This window comes from Thermobia domestica, chromosome 7, assembly GCF_964235325.1.
Source record: "Thermobia domestica chromosome 7, izTheDome1.hap1.1, whole genome shotgun sequence".
Taxonomy (NCBI): domain Eukaryota; kingdom Metazoa; phylum Arthropoda; class Insecta; order Zygentoma; family Lepismatidae; genus Thermobia; species Thermobia domestica.
Genome location: NC_137460.1, coordinates 234591513 through 234618802, shown reverse-complemented (window position 1 = coordinate 234618802; position 27290 = coordinate 234591513). Strand labels below are relative to the sequence as shown.

General features: G+C 34.9%; 1 protein-coding gene across 8 annotated transcripts; it reads left to right on the top strand.

Moving 5' to 3' along the window:
* Positions 1-2299: 2299 nt before the first annotated feature.
* On the top strand, positions 2300-27290 carry LOC145690749 (uncharacterized). Of its 8 annotated transcripts, none has more exons than XM_081765958.1 (4): positions 2310-2388; positions 12160-12279; positions 17718-18197; positions 25833-26740. In XM_081765958.1, the coding sequence occupies exons 3-4, from the start codon at positions 17848-17850 to the stop codon at positions 26671-26673; spliced, it is 1191 nt and encodes a 396-aa protein (XP_081622084.1). In that variant the 5' UTR covers positions 2310-2388; positions 12160-12279; positions 17718-17847; the 3' UTR covers positions 26674-26740. The 8 variants fall into 8 exon arrangements, with proteins under 8 accessions (XP_081622091.1, XP_081622083.1, XP_081622084.1 ...); XM_081765959.1 differs by lacking the exon at positions 2310-2388 and adding an exon at positions 2450-2780; XM_081765965.1 differs by lacking the exons at positions 12160-12279; positions 25833-26740 and adding an exon at positions 26777-27290 and having other exon boundaries at positions 2300-2388.

Below are 27290 nucleotides of genomic sequence, written 5' to 3'. Positions count from 1 at the left end.
TGAACTTGTTCCCCTACAACGTGCCTTTTAACAGTGAGACGTGGACCTTCAGTTTAATGTTTGATCTGATCTCCCGCCGAGAATCGAATTCGAGTCTTCCTTGTCAGAGGCATGTACGCTAAGCGCCTAGCTCGAAATAGAGTGCATATAAAGCAGACGCATGAGATTTTGTTTTCGTTTCATGTTCGTCATGCGTTTCAAAGTTCAGTGTGAGGGGAAAAATGCTTACTACAATGATTCTCTCAGCACAGTTAGAAATCAACTTCATTTATTCTTTTTACCACTACAGAATCGTAGGTCAGTTACATGTTGATGTTTGTCCCGGGTTTGATTTCCAGTATGACAACAATAAAAAATTTTAACAGTAGAACTATTTCAGATATGATAATTCTTTTAGGATTGATCGTGTAGTCATTTGATACTGTTAAACATGTAAGCGAACTCTGATCTGGGAATTCAATTTTAATTTGTGCTTTTTTCGTTTTAGATATTTGTTTTCTTTGTCTATTCGTTTTTTGTTTTACCTTACCAGTCAGGTTTTTAGTAGTACGCTAATCAAGGGTCAAAACGACTCTGCATAAGGAGGATTGGGTCTTATGCAGAGTTATCTTGACGAATGATTAGTCATACTAAAAGTCTGACTACTGCAGGAAACATATGTTAGTCGAATTCTTTAGTATAGCTCTAATCACGTGTCAGAACGACCCTGCATAAGGCCCATTCTAAGTAAATATTCTTTTATGCATACTTTCTAATGTAATAAAATAACATCATAGGCCCTACTGTTCAGAATATACATTTTAAAGAATCGTCTGGACATAACAGTAATAAAGTACGGTGAAAAGAAACGAATTTACCTTTGAAAAGATAATATAAAAATATAATTCAATTTTCTTTGTGTTTGTACATAGATCCCCGGAATATTGCCATTTTTGGTAATCTTCCCGGGTATTTTCCCAGGGAACATTCCCGAAAAATATTTTCCCGGGAATTCACCCATCATTATGTGTATGTGGGTAAGGCATTATTGTCTCATTTTTAATTATTGTAGCAGCAGATTCTACGTCCCCCCCCCAATATAAATTACCTAATTCGCACACTATGTAGAACGTACTTAGGCCTTTCTTTTTAAAAAAAAGAGCATTAAAATCGAATCATTTGGAGCGAAGTTGTAAGGAGTTAGCGAGTGACGACTCATCATTCCCCCAACCCCTCCCAATCGCGGGTCTAACATACCCACCACCACTTTTCTAATTCCGTATCTTATAAGGAACAAATGATACAATTCACAATACTCTACCATTAAATTGCACACGGGTTACCACTAGAAAATTCACTAATATTAATATTGTAAAATTCATAAATAGGGTGAAATAGGAGATAAAATTTTGGTCCTTTTCCCCAGATCTAGTAGTTTTTTTCTGCACAGGTTTGTATGAAATATTATGGTGGGTGGTCACACTGCATCAGTGATGCCAATTGAAGGGAAATTTCCCTTGGCGCAGGGAAATTTTGAGTAAATTTTGGAGAGAAAGGAAAAAGGGAAATTGCTTGCAATCTTTCAATATTGCAGGGAAATTTGAACCTCTCTTCAATATAGGCGAATACTGGGTCATTAGTGTATGTGTGTTTGTGTAAGTTTACAAATTTTCTGGTAACTGTGCGCACAGAATTATAAATTCTTAAGAATTCCGCATCTCTAAACTTTGATTTAGTTTGTATTCTGCTTAGAACATTCCTCGTGTACAGCCAAAGGCAGTAGCAGCTAGAGTTTTCTTTGTAACTGTTTGTATTCGCTTCAGTAAATATGGGAGTGCTGTTCTTAATTAAATATATACCAAATATACACTTAATATTTTCTTTGTACCTTAGATTACATTAATATTAAAATCTATAATGATATCTAGGATAAAAATTAAATTTACATGATATTTATTTTATATTTTTTATGATTTATTTCAGTTGTCCGTCCTGACCGAGGTATTTATAGGGTTTTTCCTCAGTCACACCGGGAAAATACAGAGATTGCACCTTTAACATAGGTCCGACCTACATCTTTCCATATCCTTTCCCCTCCTCTATCGCGACGCCTTAGATACCTAATCAACAAATCAAGTTCAAATTCTGTGTAAGCTCAAAGGAAGGCTGTCAGGTATCTGCTTGTATCTGGTTATAAGATTGCAGTGAGGGGGTGGAAGCGTAAACGATTAAAAATACGTTTACTAAATACAGTACTTGAACGGTTTGGATGAAGGGAAATTTTGTCCACAAAAGGGAAATTCTGAAGCTTGTGAAGGGAAAATGGCTCTGAAGGAATTGGCATCACTGCACTGCATTCCACTTGTTTACATGTCTTTTGCATCCGTTGCACAAAATTGTCACCATATGGTACGTAATTGAGAAAAGCCTTTTGCCCTGTCCATCTTGGCCTTCAGCCTCTTTAACTGTTCGAACTTATCTCCCGATTTTGACCTTTACCCTATTGTGTCATACTTCTCTCCTGATTTGACTTTTTCCCGATTATGACATTACTTTTTTCACGTATTTTTTACTTTATCATACTTATTACTTTGTACATGTCATATACCTTTGTACTCATTACTTTTTATCATTTTTCCACTAATCAAATCATTACACTTTACACGTTTAATTACCTTTGTAAATTGCAGATAAGTCTTTTTCAAGACTGTGGCAACGGTCTTTTGCGCCACTTACGTGGCGCTTCTACAAACAACAAACAATTGAGAAAAGCACATCAAAAAATAAGTGTATCGTTAATGGTATGATTTACAGATAGTTTAATTTAAAAAAATAACAAGTAATTCATTTTTCAGAAACCAATTTTGGGTGCTGGTTTATTTTTGGCGTACCACATTTTGTAAGAGCTACAGAGAAATTCAATGCTTTACTTGAGAAGACATGTTTATAAAGAACAGATTTCGGCATATTTTTGGAACTTGGGACCAGAATATTTTGCTTAGATTTCGTGCTTTATTGCCATATTTTCTGTAATTTTTAATGGTTTAAGTTTGATTAGGATTTTTGGATTTAGGGAGCCAGAATTCTTTGCTTAAAATTCGTACGTCATTTTCTGTGTTTTTGTTGGTTTAGGTTAGGTTAGGTTGAAGGTATGCTAGTACTTAAGTAATTACACTTACGGAACATCAACTGATTTCTTCTGTAAACATCGTGATTTTACCTGACTTTGATTCCCAGTTCCAAAACTACCCCCAAATTTCTCCAAGCAATAAAATTAAATACAAATATTATACCTGTATTTTAGAAGTGTAGGGTTAGTAATGTAAAATCATTACAACTGCTTTAGCGCAGACAAAATAAGTGATTACATATGAATGATAACAATTAGAAACAATTTTCCACCGCGGTATATTTCCGCAGCACTAGAAAGAATTGTTTAAAAAAATTATAGTTCACTAAATTCCTTGACAGTACTCGAGAAGACGGTTCTAGCAAGTTTTGACTCATTTCTTAACAGTTTCAAGCAGGGTTGGCTGGTTTAAACCTTCGTTTAAAGCAACTTTTTTTAAAAAAAATAAAAATAAATAAATAAATAAAATAAAAATAAATAAATAAATAAAAATAAAAAAATAAATAAATAAAAATAAAAAAATAAATAAATAAACGTGTAGGTGTTCGTAAAATCTTGATAAACACACATTCGCGGGTTATCGCGTGTCACTTCCGCTTATTATTCGTATTATATCGAGATCTAAATTCCCCATTCATTACTCAAGCATCAGATTATAATGCAGTGAAATCTCTGAACAACGGACACCAATGGGACATGAATTTTTGTCCGTTACAGAGAGGTTACAGAAATTTAATTTCTCACAACGTTAATGCTATGCAGTAAGATACAGAAAATACATTATTTTTAGCGTGAATACGTAAAATTCAATATGGAAATACTCTATTTAGTACGTATTTGAGTTACTGGGAAAGTGAAGCAGAAATTCATTTCTGTTAAATAATATTATTGCTGGAAGATGTATTAATATATTCGTATACTGAAAAAGATAATGCATTTTCTTAAATACATGTCATCACATTGTAAGCATTTTTCATTTATTTCAAATTCTCAGAACCTCTGAAAAGATGCGTTAGGAACCAACTAATCGGCGAAACTCTTTTGTTTAGCGAAAAATCCATGCTTTTTCTTCTACAAGGGTAATAAAACTCTTTAGCAAGTGTCCACTGAGAATCCTCAGTACGGTTGCAGAAGAAACATGTGTGTGTTTATGTATCGCAGATCCGAGAGTACCTTGTGTCTGTTATGAAGAGGTTATTGAAGTGTTTGAAAAAAAAAAAAAAAAGAACTGTCCGCATCCCCATCTGAGAGTGTCCGTAAAAGGGAGGGTTTTGTTCCGTAAGAGAACATATGTTTTTGCCGGGACAGAAAAATCTGTCCGTATTATAGAGGTCTCCGTTATTGAGAGGTGTCCGTTAAGGGAGGTTTCACTGTACAGGTAGAGATATAAAATGTTTTCAAAACTAGAAACAAATTGACAGCCCAAAAACACGTTTAGATTTGTTTCGAAGTGGGGAATCTACATCACATAGTTATTGCGGTTACTCAGCGAAGGTCGAATTATAAACGTCCTTTAAGTAACAGTGGATGAAGTGTTTCCCTGTCAACAGACCTTAACATTCCAATGTTGGCGCTTGTAAACACGTGCTTTCAGAAGGAAAGATGCTGTTTTATTCTTTCGTTTCTTTGTGCATGGAAGTGATTTTTAGATTTAGTTTACTTGTTTATATTCATACATATACTAGTATTATCTGCGTATACAATCCTGTAATTATATTTGTATATGTGAGTTCTTTTGTTGTATATATCATGTGTTAGTGTATGTGTTTTACGTTTATGTATATACACATTGTGTAGGGGGCAGTGGGAATATTCCCGGTGGGAAGGAAAAGAAGAAATGGGAATATTCACGGGTTTTTCCCTGGCATATAAATTCCTGGGAATGAATTTATTTCCATTTCTTTACTTTATTTTCCAAATTATAAGAACCATGTGTCTAATTACTGTATTTTCATTTATTATTATTTACTTATATGTTTTAAATAATTTGGAGATTAAAAATAAAATTCGTTGACAGTACTTTTTATAAATAATAATATATTTTAAGTTATATTTCAATTTTCACTGAAAAGTAGCAAAGTACTAATTTACAAATGATGAGAAGGAGTCAGTTTGTAAATTAATGTACGAATTAAGTACAAATTAAGTAGAAATAGAAATGAAGTACTATCAATGCACCCCGAACCACCGTTAGTAATAGACGTCAATCTGTCTTCTGTCTCTGACTCGAATTTGTGAAAAGAGCTCTCCGTGGCTATAAATGTATATGCGCAAATGTGAATTCTAATGCATGGTGAGACGTGTGTCTTCTGACAGTTAGCCAACCTAATTTGTTTATAACGTTTAAAAATTTAATATGTTTATAATATCAATATTAGAGTCAAGTTTAGAAAATCCACTTACATTTAATTTAAACTGTTTAGCGGTGTAAAAGTATGTGGACTTACTATACCATTTTTTCACATATTTACTTGCATACAATATGTTGTAAGTAAATATACATTTATGCGTACTCTCTACATATAATAGAATAGTAATAAAACAACATAATACCGTTAAGAATATACATTTTGAAGACTCCTCTGGACATAACAGTAATAGTATACGGAGAAAAGAAATGAATTTGTCTTTGAAATCGTAATATAGTAATAGAATTAACTTTTTTTTTGTGTTTGTACACAAATTCCCAGAATATTACCGTTTTTCGTAATTTTCCCAGGGAATATTCCCAAAAAATATCTTCCCGGGAATTTACCCATCACTATATGTAACGAATACATATTTTTAATAATGCCCAGTTAACTAGAGGACATTCTCTATGCAAAATGGCCTAACTCATGAAACTCAGAAAATTCATTTCATAAAGCAAAAATTGTATACTCATCCCATTGAAAAAATATATGTTTCTTGCAAGCAGGTTTACTCAGTGTATTAATTATTTCCTCTTAATAGATACTGGAAACAAAATGTTATGTAATTACGGTTTATAGTAACGATTTGAATACATTCCTTTGCGTTATGTATATTCATCCCTGTAATGCAGGGAGGCAAATAACTACTCGTTCAAGGCGAGTGACTCATCGGTGTTGGCTAGTTCTTAATATCACTATCATTTAATTATCGTTTAATTCCTAATAATTTAATTCTTAATATTCCAACAGTAAAGACTAGGATGTGGACTTGTAGCTTTTTTCTTGAGCTAATAAAATTTTGTTGCTTATTTGCAACCCTGCTGTAATAAGATAGGCTGTTAGCTTCAAGCATCATCCTTATTTCTAGATTTTACAGCTTTTCACTCGAAAAATTCAATAGTAGTCAACATTTGCAAACGGTGTATATTCAATATATTATGAGTTACTTGGTGACGTGATTTTTCGTCTTTAGTGAGAGACCGAGGGTTCGCTTCCCGAAAGACAGAATGTTTCAAATTCTACGTTGAACTGTGGAGTCACAAGTAATATATACTCGGGAAATTGGACGCTAAACTCTAGAAATGAACCTTTTCTCTTCGCAGCCAAGACGCCAATGACTACGATTTCTTGATACACGCGGTCTCTAAGTTTGATTCTCGGAGAGCCACTTGCCTCTCAAGGTTCTGATCCAACAGGCAGTAAATTCCACCTGAGCCTCACATAGCCTCGGCACTGAAACTTCAGAATCAAGCTAAATCAAGACAATTTATTTGTAAATATTTGTAGACAAATACCTAACAAAATCATATCTCCCCCAGCTCCAAATTCCAGATGAACTCGGACATTCAGAAGTGCTTTATAATTTCTTTTTATCCTCATGATTTGTTTAATTTTTCATGTATTTTCTTTCTTATAGGCATTTAAAAGCATTCTGTTGTTTAAAGAAAACACATATAAAAACTACTTTCTTTACAATCACAAGCAAGATCTTATTTCTCCTCTCTTTCTCTTTGTCACATACACAAGCACACATACACCCACACACACAAAGTACTACCCCCTTCCCAACATGCACAAACTGGGACGACAAACATATCCTTTCATCTATCTAAACAAACCAATATTTATAGATTTTCGTTAAGATTCACAGACAGTTCCCGGAGCTCACCGCGGTGCAGACAAAGTGGCAACAGCGTACTACGTGCTTCTCCAAACGTCAATTTGCTTGTAGTTGTTAAAACGAGAATATAGTACAAAATCAACTTTTCTGCATATATAAGTTCATGAATGTTTCTTATGTGTTTTTTTGTTGTTTTTATTATTGTTATGCAATTGCAATAAAAAAATTCTAATTATTGTTTCGCTTTAATAATGTTTATTATTGATAAAATACATCGAAATACCGTACTTTTTTTTTGGAGGGGGTCATACAAGCCCCATGAGAGGCATTTACTGAAATCAGAAGTATGTTTTCTATTTATGTATAAATGGGTCGGAGCCAAAGTGGACTCAAATAATTCTTACGTTTATTCCTTTTCTTACTGATATGCGAATTAAGTTGTGAACTATCTTGCTCTTAATGAGTTCTTCTGTACTCTGCAATATTTTGAAATTGTCCATATGTAATTCTGCATAATGGTTTCACTTGTGCAACTTTTTATCTTTTTGTCCTTCTCAAATGACTCTTGACAATTTCACAATTATATTAAAAGTATGTAAAGATTAGTACAACGAATCAGGAATCCTTCGTAAGTCACTCGGCAGACGTATCACGACCAATTAGTCCCGTTGTCTAGTTCAAATGAAGGAGAATTTGTTTCGGATGTAAGCCGAGAAACGGTTTGGACTCCGCTTTAAGCTTATTTGACCCCTTCCAGCACTACCCGGTTGGTGCAGAGTAACACCAAACTGAAACAAAATTATTTGTGTCCATATGTGATATAAATGCATAGGGCAAATTATTTAAACCGAATAAAACTTGGTTTAAGCAAAACAAAACAAACAAACAAAAAAAAAATTTAAATACAAAAAGAAAGTTTTTTTGTTTTTCAATAAAAATCATGGTTTTTGCCAACCCTGGTTTCAGGTCAGGCTATAACTTTGTATGTATTTGTTTTAGCAGAACATGCACTAAATTAGGAGCTCCATTTTTAGTTGCAGATTAACTACATGAATGAACAGTATAAATACAGTGTTGAAGTATAGCATAAAAAACTACAGTACGTAAAACAGGAACAAACTTGGGCTAGGTGGTCACTAAAGCACGGATGCTATCTAACCGAGTTATGGCAGAAGCGCAGTTGGTTTACCGAGCGCAAGCGAAGGGGTAAGTCCATAAAGAACAGGCGCGTCAGCGACAGGGTGTATATGCATAAACGAAGATAGTGGAAGAGCACACTTATACGTACCGATAATAATTACTCAAAATTCATTTCAATATGCTATGCACAGATAGTAATCACTTATATTCACATTCTCATTCCTTCATGAAAAATGTTTCACATCGTATTTTACGTATAAATTTTGTTTTGTAGAACTGCTCGAGTAAACCCATTTTCTTGTTATTCAGGGCGTCTAGCAGTCGGAAATTTGTCATAAATTTAAAAAATGGTCGGGAATTCGGGGATTTGTCTGGAATTTACGAAAAAAGTCGGGAAAAATGGAATTAAATTTGGACTCCGATAAACCTCGCGTTTTTAAATGCATCGCGATATAGTACGGTTACATTGTTTTTTTTTTTAAAGTGTTCCTTGCATCAAAACCTTGCAGCGACTCGACAGAAGACTTTCGCAATGAATCATTTCCCAACAAAACATAAAGGAAATTTCAGATGTTCGTGCGTCTTCATTAAATACAGATCAACCTGGTACCAGCACTGGTCCTGTTCCACGCTCATCCAGCGAAACATGCTCTCCCACTCGTAGGTCTACTTCGACCATGGACAAATATGAACTAAAAGATAGAGTCACACAGGCGGAGATTTTGTGGTGTATAAACGAGGTGATGAATCACAACTCTTTATGCAGGGCTGAAAGTAGTGTTCTTCTTTTCACTAGGATGTTTCCAGACAGTGCAGTTGCTAGCGAGATGAAATTGCAAAGGATAAAGTGTCATATAACATCGTTTACGGATTGTGTCCATACTTTCAACGTGAACTTAAATCCGTATTACAAGAGTGCGAACATTATGTCATTGGATTTGATGAAAGTTTAAATAGTGTTGCGCAAAGAACTCAAAAGATGTAAGTGTACGCTTTTGAGACAACACGAACAGAGTCAGAACACGGTATTTGAATTGTTTTTATGGATCATAGTACAGCTACAGACCTACTACAAGGTTTGCAGAGTGTATTGCAATCGCTTGATCCATTTAAGCTTTTGCGTTTCAATGGATGGGCCAAATTAAGTTGGGCGCTTTTACGGCTAATGAAAGAGGAACGTTGTGCCTCCCTTGGTACAGACGCTCCACAGCTCCTTGAACTTGGCTCGTGTGGTCTTTACGTTGTTCACGGTGGTTTTAAGACGCATACAAAAAACTGGATGGAATTTGATTTCTTTTCTTAGAGCCTTGTATAACTTGTACGAAATGGTACCAGCAAAGAATGCCTAACATTCTGAAATAACATGTTCGTCATTGTTTCCACTTCCATTTTGCCATATTCGTTGGGTAGAAAATGCGAAGGTAGCTAAGCGAAGCCAAGAAATATTACCGCATGTGAGAAAGTATGTTGAAACAGTTAAGGGAACAGACGAAGAACCCAACTGTAACAGTTTCAGAATAGTAGCTAGAAATTTGAATGACAAGTTGCTCTATGCAAAATTAGCGTTTTTTCAATCTCTTGCTGTGGACTGAGAGACTTTCCTGACTGAATATCAGTCAGACACTCCTGTGACTCCATTTTTGCATGGTAGCCTTACTCAGTTATTGAAAGTATTGATGTCTCGTTTCGTTAAAAAGAAATAATGGACAGGAAGAGTATCAATGCTATTGATGTTATGGAGAAAAGTGAAAACTTATATATTAGGTTAATTCGTATCAAGGAAATTGACCTTGGGTATGCAACTAGGTCAGCACTGAGGAGATGTACAGAAGTTAGTGAAAAGGAAATGTTGTGTATCCGAAAGCAAGTATGTGAATGTTATCAACATTTAGTGTAGGAGCTGCAGGAGAGGTCCCCGCTAAAATATTCTCTTACAAAAGCGCTGACGTTTCTTAATCCCTTAACCGTTGGTCATTCACAGGAAGAAGCTGTTAAACAAATGAGAGCAACGTTCGAAATTTTAGTGCAGAGTAATATTGTCTCAGCGTCTGATGCAGAAAAGGCAGACAGAGAATACAATACTCTAGTAGATCAGACACATGTACGGGAGAAAATGGAGTCGTACAAAAGAAATGAACACAGACTTGATGACTTCTGGATGAATGTGTTACCACCAAATGAGGTATATCTGTGCAAAATAGTAAAGATATGCCTAATTCTTTCCCACGGTAATGCAGCATTAGAAAGGGTTTTTTCGGTAAACAGGGAAATAGTAGTTGAATATTTGTCAGAGGAATCTTTAGTGGCGCAGCGTGTAGTGTATGATGCTGTCAATGAGGCTGGTGGCATACAAGCGCTTCCTATCCCAAAGCAGATAATTCTATCAATGAGAATCGCATACGCGAGATTCAAGGAAGGCGAAGAACATCGCAGAAAAGTGATATCAGAGAAAGATCCCAGGGCCGCTGAAAAAAGACGAAAGGAACTTGAAACAGAAAGTCGTTAGTCAGTTGTCAGAACAGGTTGCTACCATAGAGGAGGAGATCAAAAAATTGCATGATTAGATTGTTTCATTCCATATATGAAGAAGGAGACATTCTATGATCAGGTAAGAACTTGTACACTTTTCCATTACATTCTACCTTTCCTAATTTTACGAAAACATTTTTTTAGAATGAGTGGGGATAAATTTGGAAATAACTGGGAAAAGTCTGGAAAAAGTCGGGGAATTGCTGAGAGTTATTTGCTAGACACCATGTTATTGTTCTTTACAAGGTTTCCACAGAGTAACATGAAAATATCTTTCTTGCCATAGATAAAAGGGAGCCACCAAAAGCATGTTGAAACATTACAATTCTTTTATGATTTGCGTATAAATACGGTTTTCGGATGTGTGGCATAAAAGCTACAGTACAAAAAAGAAGCAGCCTGTTCTAAGTGGCCACTAAAGTGTACAAATGCTGTCCAACCTTGTCACAGTGACGCTGTAAAAATGAACGCGCCGTTAGGAGTAGGCGCGTCATCGTGATAGGTATGCGCTTATGTGTGGACACTGAAAACATTGATTTTCGAAACGATACGACTTTGACTAGTGCTTATTACGGTTTCGTATTGGAAACACTCCACTTCTAAATAAGAAATTCAGGTTCTGTGCACTGTACACAAGTATAGCGGCAGTGGAAAATAGCATATAATAGAATCATCTATCTTTAGCAACCTTTTATTTTATCCGTTGTAAAGCACTTGTAATGATTTTAAAGTAGTATCCCTGCACTTCTAGACCTAAAATACAAAGGTAATACTTTAATAAAGATACTCGATACTGGATATCATGATGGTACTGCATATCATTAGAAAAAAGATGAGAACTTCGGTGAAATCGTGTAAAAGGGGGGTTATGTATGAAGTGCCATGTAGTGGAAACCAAAAAGAGGATGCAGGAATGTTTAAGCAACATAAAGATGATGTCAGATTGGAGAGAAACACTAATGTTATTTTGAAGCGCGTCAGTGATACCGACTATGAAGTGAACTGGGAGGGATCAAGGGTAGTGGAGTATGAGTGGAGACAACTGGTTAGGAAATGGAAAGAAGCTAAGAGGATAAAAGAGGTAGCCGATAAAGCTATGAACTGGAATAGTGGTTATAGTATTAATGAAGAATGGGAGGACATTTTGAAAAAGGAAGAACGGAGAAAGAAAAGTGGTAAAATATAAGTACACTATAATGTTTATTTGATTTATGTATTCTTTTATATCTTTTTCTGTATTTATTTAGGTATTTACTTCTTTTTATGTTTTCATTATTTACTTATGGTTTTCTGCATTTTGTTAATGTTATTAAAAGGTCACAAGCTTCATAATTTTTGAATTTTTTCAGGTCTTCATTTCAAGCAGGTGTTTCCAAGGTCTTGCTTTAACAAATTTAATTGTTGGAAAGCTGTTTCCGGCTATTATCAGTTCATCGTTGTTCGTTGTTTTGACTCATCATTTTTGCCAGGTGAAAGTCAGTTATGCTCGCCCCCGGGCGAGAGGTAGTGCTATAAATGAAAAGTGAACTTTTAATGAGTAGTGATTCCTGATTGGTGGGAAGAACTAATGATCTTCTTTCTTTATTGTATATAATTTTATTTCTGATTTCAGTTGTAGAGTATAGTTTGAGGAATGAAGTGCTATACTGCCGAAACTGTTGCTTTTCTAGTTTATTTTTTATAATAATTATTCTAGCCAGCCTTGTAAGGAAGCTGTGTTTTCCTTTACTCAAGATGGACTCAAAGCCATATCGTCATAATATCCATGTCGGTAATACTTTGTATCACCTGCAGAAATTTATTCCTTATAAACATGTGTTTTCATTCAAAGTATTGAATTTTACCTGTTGTGCGCCAAAACTACACTACCAACCAAAGCTATAAATAAGACATATCGTGAGGTCATTCCACCTAGCCTCCGTTAATTTTTGCAGGTAGTGTATACGTGTAAAGAAGGGTTTAGTGCATGGACCAATATTTTTAGAATCTACGGAGGAAATTTGTAATAATATTTTAATATAACAATGTAAATAATAAAAATATATTCAGGTCTTACCTGTAAAATATTTATCTACGTAGAAATACATTGTCTTTTTGCTGCAGAGTAGCTCCATTATGTTTCAGGCGTAGACTAGCTTAGGATAGGATACTTTAAGGTAGTGTAGCATATTTTAGGTTGGGTTAGGTTAGTTTTGGATGGGTTCCATATTCCTAGACCTACTCTGCGACACATAATCCAAATACATTATTCAAAGTGTAATCTATTATGTAAAGACAGCTAGCCATTAACCACAATATACAAAGTGAAGTATCTGAAGGCACTGTGCTAACTAATGCGGAACTATAGAAGTGTCCGACAGTTAAGGGATCCTTGTGTTTTTGTGGAATTTAGTTAGGTAATATGTCATATTATTTTTAGGAAACTAGTTTGGAAGCAATGGAAACATCTCGGAATGGTATATATGATGTCCAAAATAACGTACAGACATAGCACGTAAAGTAAGTTTGTTATGCCATATACAACGTTTTGTGCCATCTTCATTTGCGTGTAACTTCGCCGTCACTGAAGCGCCTGCTCCCTACACATGCACCACCACGCGACGCGTGAGCGTCTCTACTGCGCTCCTGGCCTTACTCGGTTAGGTGGCATTAGTAATTTTGAGTGGCAGGCAAGCACAATTTGGTTAGTGCGTTTTCTGTAAGTTTTTATGGCATACGCACACTGAGGCTCTTCTAAAATGAACCATCAGTAAAGAGTGGGTGACCACACTAGAAAAATGATTGTTTAACGTACCGATACTGAAGGTGGGTTTAATGAAATAGAATTATATACACAACGAATTTGTATATAAATCCGTACATAAATTTGCACTCAGCTTAAAAGTTTTGCTTGTGTTAAAATTTCTCCTACATTAAGGGTGTAGTATACGAGCTATATGAGCTATACGAGAACTTAGTGCGAGCAAGAAAATTTTTTGTGTCTAATATATAGCCTATAATACAAAAAATAAACATATCAAAATCGAAAGACAAGAAAATATCCCGTGGAAACGCGACCTGAGGTCGATACTCTTAAGAATCTGGAGAAAATTTTGACGAGAGGCACGTACTGTATCAAAGAGATCAGATCAAGAACTACTACAGCGAAGAAAGCATTCAAGAAGATAACACTTAAGTAGCAGGCTTATTATTGGACTAAGGAAGAAGTTAGTCAAATGCTATGTGTGGAACATGAGAGTGTTTGGTTCAGAGTTCCGATCATTACAGGACTTTGAGAAAAAATAATTTGAGAGGTTCGAAATGTTGGAGGAAGAGGAAGAAGGTAGAGTGATAGGGTAAGAAATAGAGATGTTTTGAAGCGGATAGGAGAGAAGAAGACGCTTCTAGCTAGAATCTTTCATAGAATGGACAATTGGATTGGACACATCTTACGAAGAAAGTGTCCTCTTCATACCGCAATAGAAAATAGAAGAGTAAGGAATAGAAGAAAGACAAACACAACTGATCGGTGGTTTAAAAAAAAGAAAATGTAGGGACTTAAAAGAGAAAGCTGAAAATCTAGAAACGTGGACGAAACATTTCCAGGCCCAAACGTAAAATTAAAAAAAAAAAGAATAATTAGTCAAAGAACCTGTAAAAAGTCAAAATATTTAATAATAACTATATATAGTCGCACAGTCTGTTTCTTCTAACGTTCTGTTTTAAAATATGTACAGAAAAGATGTGTATATTACGTTTTTCGTTTCGTGACGTAAGAAGTAGTGCAGTTTTAATAAAAATCTAATCTTTTGTTTCGTGCAAATGTTGTTGAATATGTATACTAAGAAAATTTTTCTAAAAATTATTTACCAACAACGCCTAGCAAAATATTTTCATTATGAAACACAAATTCCATCGTAACTATGATTAAGAGAGGCTCCCGCGGTGCAGAAAACCGACGTCTGATTCCTGGTTTTAACTCATGTTTTTTGGTGGGGCCGTGGTGTCTCAGTGGTAGAGCGTTCACCTCTAGTGCATAGGACTTGTACGATCTGAGCTCGCGCCAGTTGAGCTTTGTCGTTAACATACAGTTTGTGCGTGGGTTTTCTCAGGATTCTCTCGTTTCCTTTCACTTTCTTTTTCAGCATTTCATTCATTTCTCATCACTGTCTCCTTTAGCCGGCATAACCGTCAAACATAAGGTTTCATTTGATTTTCCATGTGTTTCAGATCCCGCGGGAAGCTCAAAGTTCATGTTTCATATAGTCTCGATGCTCAAACTGAACGTTGAACTCCGAACCACTGTTATAAACCTTAAACGTCACTAAGGCACAGTTAACACTTTTGCTCTTGATCTTGTTTTCTATATTTCGCTTTTCCATTTAAATAAAAATGTGTACAGCATTAATATTCCTAAGAAATAATCAGGAGTTACATAACATGAAATATAGAAAAGATAGAACCAAAAGCATAGAGGCGTATCTTTTCTTCGTACATTTTATTTATTACTTATTCTGTCAGGAGAAAATATTCTTCGTTCAAATGGAAAATTCATAAATAAGTTAATAACACACCTAGAGAAACTAGTAGTGATTGAGTTGTCCCAGATAGGAAATTTCTCAGGTAAAAGCCATTATATCGCAATGAAAGTCTTTTGGCGATAAATGCTATTTTCCATTTGACATACTTGGAAGATGAGAAACAGAGAGAAAATAGGGAAACATAAATTATGACCTAACCCTTGTAATGTAAGCTTTTTACCATATTTGCTAATTTAATTGAACTACCACCAAACCCTATTATGTGAGGAAGAAGGAGGATAGTGAGATCGACCTCTCACAAGTGTACTTTCAACACATTTCCATAGAGTTGCAAAAGTTCGCAATTTAAGTATTGAATTTTACACAAGAGTAGCGTGGAGAGATTAACTGAAATAGCTGATAGGGTTCACAATTCCGCCAAGTGAAATGGGGAAAATGTTGACACATTCTCAAGCGTAGAGAGGTGCGAACAATATTAAAGCTAATTAGAAGAAGGTAGACAAATTGTTAGTATAATATTTGGTCAATTTACTTATTACAGATCTGATAGAAGTTACGGCAGAGAACGTAGAGGGAAGGCGATTGCAATTGGTAGATGATATTCAAGAGGATATTTCTTACATGAAAACGAAGATTTAACGGGGAAGAATGGTACACAGGAGCTCGTAAATTTGCAAAAAATTACTTACCAATTAGAGTATGATACCTATGGCAATACTGCATGCATTGACCGCCTGTTGGTTCAAACTACTAATGAAAACAGGATTAATATACTTATAAACATTTTTCCATAGAATAATCACACAATTCTGTTTGTCTATCTGTAACTGTTTGCTTCATCACCAAGGTAACTATATTTTCACTTTAAATTATATGAGTTTCCAACATCAATATTCACCGTAAACTAGTTTCTTTTGACAGCTTTGCTGTGTTTGGGAGGGTGGAACTTTCGTATTAGAAGATTCTTAAACTAACTGGAATTGACAGACACATATGTAATACTAACATCAGGCTATTTCACGGAATCGACAGAAAGATATTTCTGTATGAGTAATAGAATTCATCTTTATTGTACTATATCTGTTTACAATAAAACGCAATCTTAAAACCCAAATAACCGTTGTGGACCTTTAGTCCTCAATCTTCTAAACTCGTAGTTATTCTTGAACTCCTAATACTTAAGATCATCCTGAAGTCTTTGTTGTAAAATATTAAACCTACCTCACAACAATCCAACAATTTTCATAAAGAGTCTATTTGTTCAGGCTAAACCCAACAACATCGAGTCATCCGATACATGCAGCCGCCTCTAATATTTTCTGCCATTAACTCCAGTCCTCTAATATTTGGAAAATCGTCAAAGAAAAAAGGTGAATAGTTAGCAAGTTTCTAGAGCGAGGCCTTTTCTGAAGAATGCAAGTAAGAAATCAGTAACTGTAGCCCAATAGTAGCGGAGACGGGAAAATTTCCCAACGGGGTTGGAACCAGGTTGAAAAGCGTTGATTCGGGACAAAGAAATAACACAGATAACTGTCCAAACATCTATAGAAATACGCTTCAGTTGTATCTATTGGTAAGAGAAGGTAAATAAATCACAACGCGAATAACGAGGTTTGTTGTGAATTCTTCGCTTTGTATCTCCCTTAGCCTAAAGGTCATAATCGCGGAAGATTTCATTTCATTTCATTTATTCCCTATGATTTCCCGTTCGAAACCTCGTTGCCAAAATGCAGCACTTTAGGAACATCAAAAAATCACCGCTCAGCTAAGCTCTAGAGGAGTGCACATTTTTGCTTAAAATTATATGTAAGAGGTAGATGTAAACACGTAAATATTAATTTTCAACATGGTAAGAAAAGAAATATTTGGTTATAAATATAAAAGACTTTACGAAGTATAATAGTTAGAGAAGGAAATTTAGACTAAATATGAACAAACGAGGAATCGTAAGTGGTATTTAAATTTCTGAATGTTTGCAAAATCGTCCAAAGAACAGTAAACGAGAGATGATAATGCATCATATTTGGTCTGTAATCCTGGGAGCTTTTATGTTGTTTTCTATTTGGCTAATATCTACCCTCAATTTTGTTCTTATAATTAAATATCTAATTCAGTTTGCAGTTAATATAGTTGCCTGCTTTACTTTCGTATACGTATATGAAAAAACAGTCTTAAAACATTAATTAATCTTCGTTGAATTACCGTGATATTGCTATAAGCAATTAGGTCAGTTAGTATGGAAGTTGCAGAAAGTGTGTGTTACAAAATCAATATGCTGAGCTGAAGGTTCTACTTTCGGATTACTGTGCTAACAGAAAAGAATTATTTAGCTTTTACTCCTTTTTTCCAATTAATAGAATAAGATTACGATTTATCTTTTCTTTCAGGTTGTGTGTGAGAGAAGTCTGTTTTCATGAAAGCAAGACAGCAACTAAACAATACTTAACTCTTCGATAGAAATAAATTTCAAAATCTGTACTGAATATTTCTGATTATGTACCACAACTGAGTGTAATAATGGAAGATAATTATGTCACAAAATATGAATCAGATTGTATGGGGTACCAGGTTTTCATTAAAACTGAAAATTATGATTTTTCTGCTGAGGAAGAAACAGTGGATGCGAAAAACGTGGAGTTGTCAGTACTCACAGAAAAGAATCCTATGGTGTATGATAGTGTAAGTTGTGCCTCGACTTCCAGTTTACCTAATGTAGTAAAAGTTGAATGTCAAATTGACGAAGTTAACGAAATTGATGGTGAATATAAAGTGGAAGAATGCAATGTTTCTTCACATTTTCCTGCTTCTTTTTCGAATAACGCTATAGAAGATAAGGATGATAGTACAAATGATCATGGGCCCGAAAGGTAATGTTTTATTTTAAACTTTTCTACATTATTATAAAACAGCTGTTCATATTTTTTCTTTTTTTCTTTCTTTACAAAATGTAATTTAGCCTTAAGAAGAACACTGTAATTATCTTATTTCCCTTTAAGTTGTAATCCGGTGAGACTTAACACTGTAAGTTCAAATTTACAAATGGCTTGAACATAATGCTCAGAAAGCTTTGTCACCTAAGAATCAAATTTAACGTTTTTAATTTTATATTTTTCTGTTTCCTTTTCTTAGCCTTTATTCGTAAGTTTACGACTGCCTTTTTCTCTCAAGGATTGAGTAAAGTGCATTCTATGGTCTCAATCACCAATATTCGATTACTCACGGTTGAAAGAACAAAACAACTCTACGAATATTTGGGCATTAGTGTAGCTTTTATTGTCGGAGTTGCCTAATCTTGCTATCCTTAACAAAAATTGTTAATCGAGCTCACCTATGCTTCTATACAAATTCTTGAATCACCTCTGTGAAACTGTTCTTTGACCATGATTTTTGGCTCTGAATTGCATAGTGTGGTCAGAGAAATATGTATATTTTCCTATAATCATCTCCGTAAAGTGTCTTAAAATTGTCGCTGACCTTAACCACGAAGGATATACTTTGGTTATTGGCAATTCTACTGTAAGGAATCAAGCATAGCAGTTTCACTGATACCGCCATGAACTAAAGTACGAATAGTGGGTGTGACATCGTTGGGTATTTCGCAGAACGGCAAGAGTTAAAATAAGAAACAATAAATATTGGAATATTAGGAAGAGTAAATGGTCTGTAGCAATAGTAGGTTCTACTTTAATTTTTTCCAGAAATTGTTAAGAACGATAAATATTTACGGTATTAAAAAATATACACAGTAGTTAGTATATATATATATATATATATTAAAATAAATTTGAACTGATAAATCATCAATTGCCAGTTAATTATTTCTAAGAAATCGTAATTGTTTTGCGTTCTGGAAGAAGCTTAGGATTCTATTCACTGATACAATAGTTCAGTGTTTAGCTTATTGCTAATTAACAGGAAACAACTTAAGTCTTCATTCACAGATTTGTACTTCCGAAATAATCTTCATTCACACATGTATACTTCCGAAATAGTTCGTTCGGAAGATGAGCTAGCAAACCACAAACTGGAATCCTTCCGTACCGGGAATAAATCTTATCTACCTATCAATGTGTATTCATCGTTAAACGAACAAGTTTTGCTTACAAACGAGAACGATTTCTAACTGCAGTATAGACCTTAGCCCGGTTGGGGCACTCGATCGAAAAAGTGTAAAAAGCTTCTTCAAGCCAGCCATCCTGAATGAAGTTTTCCTCATTCCCATCTTCTACATGATACGAGATTAAAGACTGTGGAAAATACATTGTCAACCAACAGTAACAGAAACAAACGGAAAAGGCTAAAGTCATGCACTCTTGGTAGTGCATAACATAATGGATTTATGTGCTAATATTTAGTTTTAAAATGGGTTTGAAACATGGTTAGATTACTTTCAATAATCTGTATTTGACTGACAAAGAGCAATTATGTTTGAATGCAAGAAATTTATAAATATATATTACAGCTATGCAATAGAGTACATTGCAATATATATATATTACACAAAATCAGATATCCTCTAGTCACTAGCGTTTACTCCAGCATGGTAGACCCATATTCGAATCCCGGTGTAAACTCTCGTGGATTCACACAAATAATATATCCAGGTCTTATATAATCTCGGTGTTAAGAGGCACGCTAAACTCCATTACAACACAGTTCAATGTTTACTTTTGAACGCAAAACTATATGGAAAAATGTTCATCCTAGAAACTAATTCTTTAGTACTTCACGCAAGCATGGGCGTTATTTCTGGGTGGCGAGCAGGCAATTGCCACCCTGAGTTTGTGTTTATAAATTTTGATTAAGAGTATAATAATATATTATTATTGAACGTGAAACTTCTATATCGGAGAGTCTTACCCACCTTACCCCACCCATGCAAAAACTTGAAATGTCTACAGCCAGCAGGGGAAATAATTGTGTAAGAAAATAAACGGTCGCTAACTTTTATCAACATTAACACCGTAAGGGAGATGTAATAAATATAAAACCGGAATTTTGGGTATTGTAGAAAGGGGTTTTTTACACTTGAAGTGTGGATTCTTTAAATGCTCAGAGCTCCTCCGTGGCTAAGCGGTTAGCGTACGCGCCTTTGGCGTGGGAGACCCGGGTTCGATTCCCGGCGGGAGCTCATGTGGTTCGGATTCCACGTTAATCAGTAGGTCCACGTCTCATATAGCCTCGCTGCTGAAAGGGACGCTACACTAAAATCAACAACAACAATCTTTAAATGCTCAATCACATATTTTTAATGAATAGATTGTGTACCGCAAAGCACACTAAATTTTAAGCCAATCCCTGTATTGAGCACTTTCGGAATAAAGAAAGATAAATATGAATGTGTTAGAAATTTTCTTTTTTTTATCCGGAAAGTATTCCCTTTTGGGGGCCGCGGCGGCTCAGTGGTAGAGCGTTCACCTCTGGTGCTTGGGGTCCCGGGTTCGATCCCAGCTCCCGCCATGTGAACTTTGTGGTGGACAAACACCGTGTGCGTGGGTTTTCTCGGGGTTCTCCCGTTTGCTCCCACTTTCTTAATTCCACCATTTCATTCATTACTCATCATCACCGTCTCCTTTAGCCTAACCGGCATAACTGTGGGACGTAAAACTCAAAGATTTCATTTCATTTTTGTATTCCCGTACCTTTAATTAATAGTTCATATACGCAATTTGACTTTCGACTTGAGCTTGTTTAAATTGTTCATAATTTGGTTCATTGTTGAAAATTTGATTCAAGTTAAAATTTAGTTAAATATTTTTTGTTAAAAATTTGATTACCAAATTTTACACTTCCATGTAAAACAAATCTTTACATTGGGCAATTTGCAAATAAAGGCAAGAAAGGGAAATTTGGATATAGAAATGACCCACTTAGGAGCTAATCTTTCTAAAACAGTGGAATATATTTCATTGTTGTAAATATGCCAAATTCTACACTTCCAACTTACGCGAATTTTCACATTCGTTATTTCCTCAATATTAGAGAAACGATACACCTTTCCTCCTTAGAAGCGAAGTTTCGAAAACACTGGAACACATGTTTAATTGCTTTTAATGAATAGTCTCTCTCGTTTTGAAGACTTTGGTTTGCTTTCACGCTCCCACATTTTATCACCATCCGATTATTTCTCCTATGAGCTATTTGAAGGATGTGGTCTACTTCCACCGACGTCGCACTAGAAAGGAAGCGCAATGTTTTTTTTTTAGTTTCAATTATTTAGATCATTTACAATAATCCCCTGTAAAATTCAAGCAACTGATTTAAAAAGCCAGGTACGAGTCGTTCGTCTATTTGAATTTTAGAGGAACTAGACTAAATACTCATAAGATGCGTCGGACGATTCTAAAAGTTACGTTAAAGTTGGTTGGATGATAAGATAAACCGATGAGGACTATTGACAAGCTGATGTCACTCTGGTTATACATCGAGCCGGAATTTGTGTCACCTATCTTTGATGAAAATGTGTATCCTGAGGGTAAGGAAAAGGTTCAAAATGTATACCGGAATAGAATATCTCATGAGCCCTCTCATAAACTTGGAATATAAATTCTTTACATCAATGGACGTGCCGAACGTCTGAGAAATTTCCGTTTCTAAGAGGAAGAGGAGAAGGGACAATTTCTATAATATTTTACTAAATATATAAAATCAGTATCAACCTTGTCCCTTGAGTATCACAGGAAAATGTTTGAAATGTTTCAGATGAATTTTGGAAAGTAGCATGTTGCACTTGAGTCGAACTGGATTTTTTATAATTTCATTTCGATTCAAATACGCCTCCTAAGGGGAAGAAAATAGTTCAATTATATCTGTCAAATATTTTGCATAAATCTGTTTTTCTCGTGCAAAGAACATATATTTCAGCTAGTCTTTTTATATTGCTTTCTGCTCAAGAGTGTACATCATAGAGTTGAAATGTTGTTTAGGTGACATTTCATAGCAGTGATGCATTTTATAACTTACAATAACTTTTTGATTGCATTAGGAAGCATTCTGCAGACGATACATTCTTTCAGATGATTGACAAGTATATAAGTGAAAAAATTACTTATACCATTGTATCTTCTTGGTACAGCAAATGGACATTTTTTAAACAACTTTGTGCTTATTTGCATCTAATTTTGTGTATTTGTATTCATTTCCTTTACATTTTTTTATTGTTTACTAGTTTGCATTTTTTGTTGATGGTATCGATATCAATGTCTACTCTAAGGAACGCTAACATATGATTACTCTCCTGATGCGTTGTTATGTTGTCATTACAAGTATTCCGCACATGAGAGAATGATTTTGAAAAAATGTTACTTATTAATAAGAACAAAAAACACAGGGAATCGAATTTAGATCTATTGCATTGAAAGCGAGAACACTAACTACTTTTCCACGTAGAACACTGAATCTGACAATTAGTAGTAAGTAGTCGTTAAATGTAGAAATACGCTGGGAAATTTTAAGTCTCAATTGAAATTGATGCAAGGAGGTACCTCTATAAAGAACTTTTGCTGCTGGCTGTGACTTTGTTCAAGATTAGTATCGTGTGTTGTTCTATTGCTGCTCTTAGTCGCCTTGGTACGGAGTTTAACTAAGCTGGCAACATATCATTGTGTTTGTGCCACTTCTTCCCATGCATTAAGTACTATTTCCCAGCAACTCTCCTTGGTCAATTTACAAGGAAATTGGCTTGACGAGTTCTAGTAACTTTTACTCATATATTTTCCATTGTATTTAGTTTTGATACTTTAGGAACGCAATTGACTAATTTGAAAAAAAAAAAAAAAATTCAAAATTTTTCAAAACCATCAAGTAAAAGATCTTTTTCAGTCTTTATGTGTAAAAAAAATTGGATAGTCTTATTTAACTGGCTGAAATGCACGTACTTCCCAGGCAAAGGAAAGATATATGGAGAACATTTCAAAGCTATAGTTAAACACCCTTGCTTTCTTGTGATATACATTTCTGTCGAGGTATAAAATCCCAAGTGGACACAAGTGTTAACTAGGTATATAATCAAATATTCATTTTTAAACGGTTCAACTGTTATCTTTTTGGCCATTTTCTAAATACAAAACATGCACTTCACGAAAAATGGTATGACATAAACTCAACCAGAGCCAAGCACTAACTCAATTAAAAAATGAGTCAAACGTATCACCCGTTTCCCCATGAATATCAGACAGACAATCTTTATGTAATTTTTGATGTACTGAATAAAATATCGGACATTTCCGTTTCCCTTAAAAGCAGAATTCTCGAAAACATTTAGGCATCTCCCCTTCTTAGTAAGGAAAAAAAAAATGAAATCTTTGAGTTTTACGTCCCACGGTTATGCCGGTTAGGCTAAAGGAGACAGTGATGAGAGATGAGTGAAATGGTAGAATGAAGTTAGTGGGAGGAAACGGGAGAACCCCGAGAAAACCCACGAGCACGGTGTTTGTCCACCACAAAGTTCACTTGGCGGGGGCTGGGATCGAATCCGGGACCCCAAGCGCCAGAGGTGAACGCTCTACCACTGAGCCACCGCGCCCCCCTTCTTAGTAAGGAATTTGTACATCAAGTTTCATCACACTAACATGGTGAGCTCGTAAATAAAACTCCTTGCGCCCGCTTAGGGGAGGTATTTTAATAAAAGTGAGTACATATGACCTTAGTCTAAATAGATATTATCTGACTTTTTTCAGAATGTGTGCTACAAAAACAAGGAAGCGATAATCAAAATAAATTACCAAAATACATGTTTGAATTTTGGGTACTTTACAATATATTTGGCTTTGTAGTAATGAAAGGTGTGGCAAAATCAGTTCTCATAAGTATTGAACTCTTTGTATTAAAAGTTTTAAAGCTCTAAATGTTGATAAAATAAATATATTAGGTTTGAAAATACGCTCTGCACAACATATAACACAATAGTGTAAGAAGTAAAAAAAGGAGACTGTTATATGTTTACTTCCACATAATAGACATATAAACAGCATTTGAATGTTGAAATTTTATCACAGGAGTGCAGCACATGAAATATCTGGCATAATGAGAGATTCACATTCTTATATGTTTATTTTCACACAATAGAAATGTAAACAGCACTTGAATATTTAAATTTTATCGCAGGAGTGCAACATGTGAAATATCTTGCGTAGTGAGTGTCGTTCTGACGTAGAAGTCTGCTGGTTCATGTTCGAATCTTTTCCTTTTCCTGCAAAGAATAGCTATAAAATATACTATTTTTAGATTTGCTTTGACTATACATATCTTTTTTTTTTTTTTTTTGTATAAGATAATAATACGGGGAGCAATATAAATGTCACATCAAAAGTAAAGCTGTTTCTAAATTTTTCTTCTAGCTTTGCATTGGTTGTGTGACTGTTTGCGTTTGTATAGGATAGGTATTGTGATGTAACTGTTGTACAGGAGACATTGTCTTTGGTTCGGTTGTAAGCCAAATGATATATTTTGCAGGTTATTTTTATGATTTTGGCCGTATAGCATGTGTAAGTTTTGTGATAGCTCTGCAAGCTCTCTTTTTCTTAAAAGGTCATTAGCAGCTTCCAAAGAGTTAAATTTAGTCTCTAGGCGTCTACTGTTGCAAACCTTTGCAATGCTATCTTATTAAGGAAATCCCTCTGTAATCCCAAGGATAAATGATGGATCTTTTGATCTTCTGTCGCCTCCGGTACTAACTGCGTCATTGCTCGGAGTTTACTTAAAAAGTATGAGTCTATGGACTCATCCGTTTTTTGTTGGTCCTCGAATAATTCCTGTTCTGCTTTATACGATGGGACCTTTGGCCCACTTAATACTACTAATTTAGATTTTAAATCATCGTAGGACATCGTATAAATTGATTTCGGTTTTGAGGCTGCAGCGCGAGATCTAGTGCTGTGTCTTGTAAATATATCGGTAAAATTTCCTTCTTAGCTGGGGACCATGACTGCATGGTTGCCATATGATCAAATGGCATGAAAAACCTGTCGGCGTCCTCGTGCCTGTGTCCCGCATACTTCGTCAAATGTGGCATGTTAAATGATATATTAGTTGCACCCTCCGTCGTATTTGTGTTATTCTCTCCTGATCTGTATGTTCGTTTACCTGATCTAGTTTCTGGCATAAATCGCAGTTAGGGAAGGTAAGATAAAAGGGAGTGAGGTTACATGAAATTTAGTTGAATTTTGGTATCGGAACTTGGTAGCGATGGATTTTGATAGTCTTTATCAGTGGCTGCTAAAAAGTTACTAAAAGAGCGCCCTGTACAACACTCCGGTGCCTATCACAATTTAATGTCTTTGTTAACTTTATCTTTTAGACATTAACATTTATCAACCTAATCAACATTTAGTGTCATATCCGTAGTTTTCGCGGTCTCTGAGATAAATGGTGATACTCCCAAAGACATTGATTTTCGAATACAGCTCCCATGCGAAGAATGGGTATTTCAGCTAGTCCCTTAATAAAAATTGCATTTTTCAGTCAACATTTTTGTATGTATCGATTGTTCTCCAAACTTTCAGGTCTACTATTCCAACTGAGTGTTCCAACGACACAAATTATTTCAGCACTGCTGATTCACAAGGGCATTTTATAAATAATAATTATGGAAACCGCAACTACCTTCTGGAGAGTAGCAAAATGCTCACTTACGAACATGTACCGACTCTTGTAGATGACAAATCACATGTTTGTAGAAATTGTGGCAAATCTTTTATTAAAAAATCATCTTTAAGGAAACATACTTTAATACATGCAATTGAGAAATTACATATGTGTGACTATTGTGGAAAGACGTTTGTTCTAAAGTCTTCTCTCACCAAACATACACAAAGGCACAAAGGTGAAAAAATGCATTCCTGTCATGATTGTGGTAAAACGTTTATTGAAAAAGCTGATTTGAAGAAACATGCTCTAACACATACAGGTGAGAAACCATTTTCGTGTAACTATTGTGGAAGAATGTTTGCCGACAAATCTAACTTAAACAAACACATATTTACGCATACAGGTGAGAAACCACATTCTTGTGACGATTGTGGAAAAACATTTGATCGAAAATCTGATTTGAAGAAACATACTTTAACACATACTGGAGAAAAACCATATGTATGTAAGGACTGTGGTCTGTCGTTCAGGGATAAGTCTAACTTGGGGAAACATATTTTGAGACATACAGGTGAGAGACCTCATACATGTATGTATTGTGCCAAAACTTTCGCTCGTAAAAGTAATTTAAAAAAGCATACATTTATCCACACAGGAAATAAACCACATTTATGTCATCACTGTGGAAAAGCGTTCACCCAAAAGTGCAATTTGCAGAAACACACTTTGACTCATAAAAGTGTTACAACGCATTAATTCCAGTATTAACATTTAAAAGCGAATTTTAAGCTGGTTAAATAAAAATAGATTTAAGTATTAAGAATTGTTTATATTTTTCAACTCTTGATTCTCATTACAGGCTACAAATTAGGCTCCACAATGGCAATCAAGTGTACAGAATTATATGATAAAGCATTGGTGGTGTAATCCGGTTTGGAAGGAATATCTATTCACAAACCAGGAAGATATATTTTTCATATGCGGACAGTTTTACAGTTCTGTGTATATGCTGGATTTTCATTTTACATATATATGGTCAAAGAACTATTCCATAACATAAGATCAAATTCTAATAAATCCATCTTCTTTTTGACTCCTTAAAGTTTTAGTTTATACATGTCTGTTTCTTCCTACAGCAAATAGCAAAATTGTGTTCGTGTTTGCAACAGTGTCTAGAGAAAAGAAAGGAAAAAAAATTACACTACATCAGCAACAACAATATCTTGATTCGCACGAGGGAGTTGCTTTGTTTGTTTATATAAAATGCTTTAATATTTATTGATTTTACCTATTGTTTTCACATACTTAAAATGTTCTTCGTAAATAAATGCCTAGCATATTTTCTGTTAAACTAGCCTAGAAAATCTTTTTCT